This window comes from Channa argus, chromosome 17 (assembly GCF_033026475.1).
Source record: "Channa argus isolate prfri chromosome 17, Channa argus male v1.0, whole genome shotgun sequence".
NCBI classification, from domain to species: Eukaryota; Metazoa; Chordata; class Actinopteri; order Anabantiformes; family Channidae; genus Channa; species Channa argus.
Window position 1 is genome coordinate 1,778,791 of NC_090213.1, and position 7,621 is coordinate 1,786,411.

Below are 7,621 nucleotides of genomic sequence, written 5' to 3' on the forward strand. Positions count from 1 at the left end.
TATTGTTTCAGGAGACAACTGCTATACAACACACACACACACACACACACACACACACAAACTGCTGATATTTTAATGTGATTGAAGGGATTTTGGAGGATTTTCTGCTTCATCTCACTCGTGATCCAACTCAGGTTAAAGTGTCTTTTGAGATTCATCTCAAATTTAGATCAGCACCACTCACCATTAAGTATCAAAGAAGAGCTCTGTTGTTATAAAAGTCATATTTTACAGGATGTAGTCAGCCACTAATGTGAAGCTTCACCTCTTGTTCTTTTTTTTTTATTGATGTTTTCTTTTGCAGTGTTTTGCATCAATAAGTTAATGGACATATGATGTAACTCCTGCTTCCTGCTTTTTTTCAGCCGCACACTCTGAAACCTAGACACTAATGCTATGTGTTCACAGTCAGCGTGTTCTGATCCGTTTGAACTCTGACATGTTTCTGATTAGGAAGAGTTTTTGTGTCAAAAACACTTAAACCTCCATAAAAGAGGTGATGGTATTAATATATGAAGTGGTTTTGTCATTGTGCAGAGGACAGGTACCTTACATTGGGCCTTACATTTCCCCAGGAATGACCCATTTTTACACCAGTAAAAAGTTCCATACTGTAGCTTTAACTAATCTGGTTTCAATGAGATTTATTAGTTGTCGTGTAGTCAAGAAAACTGCAGAGAGGGAAAATGGCGAAGTGGTTGGATGAAAGGAAAGAAAGAAATATCTCATATCTAAAAATGCTATTTACACAATGTGCTGTAGCTCCTTTACTTTAAACCTCACACTAACTGAAACTAACATTAAGTGGCCCATAAAATAAAAAGTATTAGAGGGGAGATTTGATTAGTGGCCTGCTGCCCGTATATTGATTTACAGTAATAATGTTTCTACAGTGAAGACGTGGCGTTGTCACAGTGAGGTTGCCAGGTTTGACAGCATTGTACAGAATTGAAGATGCAGAATCCAGTTGCAGCTTAAACCGTGATATATCTGCAGTAGATGTTATGTCTCACAAAAGCAGCTGAACATTTTGGGAAATCTTTGGAAATCTTTGTCTTATTTTCAAGAGTTAAACACCTGTCCACACGTTAATGCGGGCGACGATGTTGTTAGCCTGGTGTAGCTTAGCATAAATACAGGAACCATCAGCTACGCCTCTGTCAGCACCTCTAGAGCTCTTTAAACTCATCTCTTCTCAATTACAGAGACAGAAATGTTCTCTTTGAAAATACAGCAAATGAGAGAACTGCCCCAAGTTATTGAACTGCTCATGTCTAACACGACACCTGCTGCTGATGTTTCACAGTAAAACACCAGTAAATGGCTTCTGTTTTGTGGAAAGGCTTTTATTGCGAAACACGCGCAGGAAGTGTGTCATTAATAACTGCAACATTAGCAACTTTAACACAAAGAGGGTTTTTTAAAACCTAAAAGAAGAAACTTAAAGATGACCTCAAATAAAAGCCTTGAACAACAGATGATGAGCCGACTATCCACAATGCTGCCAACCTACAAAGCCTATTGATTGGTGAGCAGTGACCCCATCAGACAGCAGCCAGCGATCAGAAATCAATATCAGCTCATCAGTGGAAACTCACTTGCAGCGGTGGCTTTCCTTTCGCAAACCCAACCCTCGGCCTTGTAACGTCAGGCTGAATCACCACAGCACGCAACGGTTTGCGACGAAAGAGAAATCTGAAATCTGGAACAAAGATTTGAAGAACATCCTCAGTGTTCTTTTATCTTTGAGCACGTGTTGAACAAACAGATGTGTCGCTTTGATCTCAGCTGGAAATCTCCTGTCGTCCCTTCAACCAATAGAGAAGCGTAGGAAATGAGATTTTAATGATTTCAAGGTTAGGAAAATCAAAGCTCACGTGTCTCGGCTGCGAGGGGAGTTTCCATACGTGGAGTTAATGGCTACAGTTAATCACAGGCGAGTTTATTCACGTTGCATTTTCTGTTTTGTGTCTCCTCAGAGGAACTTTCTATCAGCATATCAGTGTCCAACTCCCAGATTCAAGAAAATGTGGTATGTTATCTGTTTGTGAGTCTTTAAAGCAAAAAGCAACATTAATAATCACATTATCGCCGGGGTCCGAATGTCCGACTTGGCTCAGTAGAGCAGTAGTGTTTTCTCATTCATTTTTGATATTCACTGCACTTCCTTATTCTATTTAGCAGGTTAATACACTAATTAATTAATTTGACGACATGTGAAACCAGTCTGATCTTTTCTTTCTTCCCAGGACATCAGTTCAGTGTATCAGATCTTTGCTGACGAGGTCCTCGGCTCTGGACAGTTTGGGATTGTCTACGGAGGTGAGACATGCAGGCAGAAACCCTAAACCTAACCCCAGTGTGGCGGCGCTTTGGCTTCCTGATACCTACAAATTAACCTGCTACAGAAGCCAAAAGTGGGCGTTTATCAGAACCTGGGAATCAGAATTAATGAGAGTAGAAACTCACAGTGACACGAACAAGGAAAACCCACCGTGACGTAGCGACAAGCACGAATAAAGCGCCTCAAGCTACTAACTTCTTTCCCTGCTCATTATCCAGGTAAACACAGAAAGACCGGCAGGGACGTAGCCATTAAGATCATCGACAAGATGAGGTTTCCCACCAAGCAGGAGAGCCAGCTGAGGAACGAGGTGGCCATTCTCCAGGTACGACACACTCACCGCAACATGTGAAGGGAAGAACAAGTTGTGTGTGCTCTTAAAGGAGAACTTCCTACTTTGAAAACGTCTGAGTAGATGTTTTAGTGTCCAGTTGTAAAGGTTCCTTCCCTGTTTGTGTCAGAACCTCCACCACCCCGGTATTGTTAACCTGGAGTGCATGTTTGAGACACCTGAGCAGGTGTTTGTCATCATGGAGAAGCTCCACGGCGACATGCTGGAAATGATTTTATCCAGTGAGAAGAGCCGACTGCCCGAGCGTCTCACCAAGTTCCTGGTCACACAGGTCAGTGACGACCACAGACGACAAAAAAACCAGGAAGAGTGTTTTGTACTGAGCTATGTTCACATACTGTAGGTCGATGGCACATGCAGGGTCAAAGTTCCTATTTGTGCGTTTGCTGAGCATTAAATCACTGTCCACAGATCCTGGTGGCCCTCAAACATCTTCACTTTAAAAACATTGTCCACTGTGACCTGAAGCCTGAGAATGTCCTCCTGGCCTCAGCAGAACCCTTCCCTCAGGTTAGAACTTTTCTGGAATCATTTTCAGAACTCAAAGTATGAGCGTATTTCATCTGTGGCTGTAAATGTTGGATTGGACGTCAGAGACCAGCAGCACCACTTTTTCTTTTACCTTGCTCCAGGTGAAGCTGTGTGACTTTGGCTTCGCTCGCATCATCGGGGAGAAGTCTTTCCGTCGCTCCGTGGTTGGAACGCCGGCTTATCTGGCGCCCGAGGTTCTCCGCAGCAAAGGCTACAACCGCTCTTTGGACATGTGGTCAGTTGGCGTCATCATCTACGTCAGTCTGAGCGGGACGTTTCCCTTCAACGAAGACGAGGACATCAATGACCAGATCCAGAACGCTGCCTTCATGTACCCACCCAACCCGTGGAAGGAGATCTCAAAGGAAGGTAGGGAACAGTCTGGGCTCCCGTAGAGTTTTTAAATAAGGAATTAGCTCATAAAGATAACAGAGCTGAACTTATTCTAACGTTAATAAGCAGTTTGAGGCAAGTAAAAACAAAAACCAGGTCATTAAAAATGAACATCCAGCTGACATTTATATTTATTATTCATTCAAACAATTTTCAAGCAAAAATGCAGAAAATAATGTCTTAGTGAAAGGATGAGTTACTTTTTCCTGTTGTGAGTCCAAAACCTTTAAGATGTTGTTTAGAATGAAGAAGAAGAACAAGCGAGGACCAGTGCATCACTTCACTGTGTGCACGTTCAGTCTTTAAACATGTTGTTGCACTGGAGGGAAAATAAAGTAGACAAAAGCTGTCGGCAGGAAACACGGTTTAAACTAATTGCAGTTGTGATGTTTCGGAGAAACTGTTGAATTGTAATTAATTATTTTCATAATAATTCTTGTGTTTCGGTTTGGATGAGAAGTTTGTTAAAGGACAGTTTTGATGCATATTGTATGTGGTTAATTATGTGTTAATTATTATGCGATTCTGCACTAGAGGACTTTTATAAGTGTTACCTGATCTTAAATCACAAAAGAGAGTTTTAATTTCTTTGTGGTTTCTGATGAAGTGGATTTGACTGCAGCTCAATTTTGGTTTCCTGACCAGGACCTATTTCATCATGTGTGGGACAGATGACAGAGACGGCTGTCCCACGTGTTCTCACGTGGCTTTTTCATATCGTGTGTGTGTGTGTGTGTGTGTGTTCTTCCTCACAGCCATAGACCTGATCAATAACCTGCTGCAGGTGAAGATGAGGAAGCGCTACAGCGTGGACAAGTCACTGAGCCACCCCTGGCTGCAGGTAACCACACACTTTTTCTGTAATCTGGGCTCATGACTGGAACCAGAGTGGCCTTTGGTGGCTGGGCGGGGCCACACCTGATGGGGTGGGATTCGAACCCACGGCCTTCTGCATCCCAACCCAATGCTCTACCGCTGAATGTTTTTATAAATACACAATTGTCTTTCTGCGGCTTGCTGGCACATCTGTCCTCTACAGATGCTCGGTGGGAGAACTTGGTGTTTTGATGCAGACATGAGCTGAAAGAGCAGGGTTTGGTCTCATGTTGTGAATGTGTGCAGTTTCGTTCTAAAGAAGAAAAGTCTTCGCTGTCGGTCGAGCGCCATTGTCTTTCAGAACGTCACGGTCCTGGGTTTTGATTGTTAGTGATGTCCTTCGCAGGACTACCAAACCTGGCTGGACCTCAGGGAGTTCGAGACCCGTCGAGGCGAGCGCTACATCACCCACGAGAGCGACGATGCGCGCTGGGAGGAGTTCGCCGACGAGAGAGACCTGCACTACCCGAAACACTTCATCATGTCTCCCAACCTGGACGACATGGAGGAGGACCCCTAGAATTTCCTGCGAGGACACTGGCAGAGAGGGCAGGAGTCCAAGTGCGGCCTCTGCAGCCCACAGACACCGTGAGCTGCCTTCACGGTGGGACAGAATAACGTGGATAGTGAGGAGGCATCGGGGACACAAGTAAGGTCCAGAGACATTTTTACCTTTTTTCCTATTTTGTTTTCCTATTTTTTACAAACACAAACTTTGGGCCACAGTTCTGGAGGCTTTTGGATTTGGTTTTTCTCCCAGAATTCAGCATTCTATGAGAATCAACGCGGCTTCCTGCCACCGAAGCCACACAAGGGCTAAGAACCAATCCACAGACTTTATATATACTTCTTCATCTTACACGGTTTTTATTATGTCGCCGTTACATTTTAGAACGATTAGTTAAAAGCTCTTTGATCAACTGGAACATGCAGAAGAAACAAACGTCTCAGTGATGACTGACCTGACAGGATTGTTTTTGCACTATTGGAAAACTCATTTAAAGGACAATTTAACTGGTGAAAACTTTTGGTTGTTTATCTGCGAGAGTATAACCCCCCTCCCTCCCTCCCTCCCTCAAGTTTCCAAACATTTTGAAATATGTGATTTTACTACAAACATTTTACTCTCGCAGACAAACATTATTTTCAGATTCTTTCTGAAGACAAGCTGAGAACTAAGCTGCTATTGTCTTTCTGTAGAAACCACTGAACTGACTCCAGCCTGAGAATTGACTTCACATTTTATATTTTTGCTAGAAACATTATTGTTATGTGGATGATTCTGATGAGAAATTATTAAAATTGTCTGACAAACATCTGAACTTGAATTTTACACTGTGCTGTTTTCCAGAGCAGCGTATCAAGGCATCAGTTGGAGAAACTCAAATTCTGTGTCAACGACTCAATCAGCTCCATTTTAGTCCTTTGGCAGATGCTTTTACTAAAAGCTCCACATCAAACTGTCTTCACTCCTAATTCCTATAAACCCAAGAAATGTCTGAACCTGCTGCACAGTATCACTGAGATAGAAGCAGTTGCTGAGCCAAGCACTCAAGGTTCGTTGGTCCCTCAGATAAGGGTCTTGGGGTAGAAACAGAACTCGTTTCTATCGTTTTGATGATTGACTTTGGGGTTAAAACTTCACGTACAGACACAGAAGAAAAAAGGTCAAATTATTAGCTATAATTATACAAAGAATGCTTCGATCATAATGTTCCAAAAGATGCCTACTCTGTAAGCGAAGTGATGGAGTCTCTCATCTGTGCAAAGACTGTGGCCCCGGCTCCTCCGGTCACATGTGGAAGACAATGCTCCTGGCGAGTGTTGTTGCCCCCATTGGTGTTTGAGTGTGTGTGATTGTGAGTGCGAATGGGTAGAAAAGCTCTATATAAGTGCAGACACAATAAAAAGCTTCAACGACCCAGATTAGCGATATTAAGTAGATGTTTGTTACTTTCTGATGAACTGTCCGAACTCAACAGGGAAACAAAGACTTTTATGCTAAAATCACTTTAACTTGAAAGACTTCACGTGAATTAACAAACTCCAATGTAAGCGCTTTAGGAAGTGGCAGCTATTACCAGAATGATTACAGCCTGATGGTAATCTGGTCACATGGCAGATGTTATAAGACACATCTAAAAAAAATCCTGTTCTCTAAATTAGAAACTGAACCAAAACTTTGGGCAAATTTTTGCTCAAACTGTGTCTTAAACCAAAGTCATTTGAAAGATGCAAACTTCCAAAAAAAGAGTTCATCTGGTGGCAGAAACCTAAACATCTTTAGTTTCAATTAAATAATTATTTCCAAATGTCTCACACACGCACACACACACAAACACTTCCTGATTCAGAGGAAAAGCTGATAACCATCCCCAGCAGGATGTTTGGAAACGATCATTTAATTACCAATCCAGAGCCCGATCGCCTCGCTCTGTCACCCCCCTGAAGGACAGCTGCTTGTTTTGGCTGCTGCAGCCCGTCGCACTTGTAACTGAATCTTTTAATTGCTACCGGAGGAGCAGCGAGCGCATTGTGAATGTCGGCAGCACAACTGTGAGCTCAGCTAACTGCTTCAAGATGTGGCTGCAGACAGCAAGCCGAGCGTCGATGGGGAGAGAAGACGACCTATGACCTCAAGTGGTGTCACGGTTTACTTCCTGACGCTCAATGCCAGGTGTCAGTGCCTTCTGAATTTTGAAAAATAGGTTCACAACTTTTCAAATGTGTCTTGAAAAAGTTTTAATTGCTGCAATTGTTTCTCGTCCTGCTCCTTTCTGAAGCATCTTTAATAAGTGATAGCACAAAATCCGACTGCTGTTAGTGCGAAAAGTGTGTGTGCTGAAGGTTCTCTCACACACACACAAACACACACAAAGAAAAACAGGACATTTGGTACTGAAATAGGCCGATTAACGTATGTAATTTTGCACAGAACAAGAGCTGGGAATTTGTTCCGGTCTGACACTGAAAGTGCAATGAGAAATGGACGAGATGAGTAGTCAGAGCAACAAATGAGGGACATTACTAAATTACTGTTGATGAACCTTAAAACCTGTGAGCCTGGTTTCCGTCCTCAAGTGGTTTTAAATCAGGGAAGTGAAGAACTGAAGTGAAAGTCATCC

General features: G+C 42.8%; 1 protein-coding gene across 2 annotated transcripts in view; it reads left to right on the plus strand.

Annotated features, from left to right (window-relative positions):
- The window catches only part of LOC137102200 (serine/threonine-protein kinase D3-like), a 35,646-nt gene extending 29,282 nt beyond the window's left edge, over nucleotides 1–6,364 (plus strand). Inside the window, exons 12-19 of one of the 2 annotated variants that reach the window (XM_067481438.1) lie at nucleotides 1,980–2,032; nucleotides 2,250–2,322; nucleotides 2,563–2,669; nucleotides 2,806–2,967; nucleotides 3,108–3,206; nucleotides 3,329–3,596; nucleotides 4,376–4,461; nucleotides 4,843–6,364. In XM_067481438.1, coding sequence (XP_067337539.1) covers nucleotides 1,980–2,032; nucleotides 2,250–2,322; nucleotides 2,563–2,669; nucleotides 2,806–2,967; nucleotides 3,108–3,206; nucleotides 3,329–3,596; nucleotides 4,376–4,461; nucleotides 4,843–5,016 — 1,022 coding nt within the window. In that variant the 3' untranslated portion in view covers nucleotides 5,017–6,364. The remainder of the gene's footprint in view (nucleotides 1–1,979; nucleotides 2,033–2,249; nucleotides 2,323–2,562; nucleotides 2,670–2,805; nucleotides 2,968–3,107; nucleotides 3,207–3,328; nucleotides 3,597–4,375; nucleotides 4,462–4,842) is intronic. The other variant, XM_067481437.1, reaches the window with a different exon arrangement.
- Nucleotides 6,365–7,621: the final 1,257 nt, after the last annotated feature.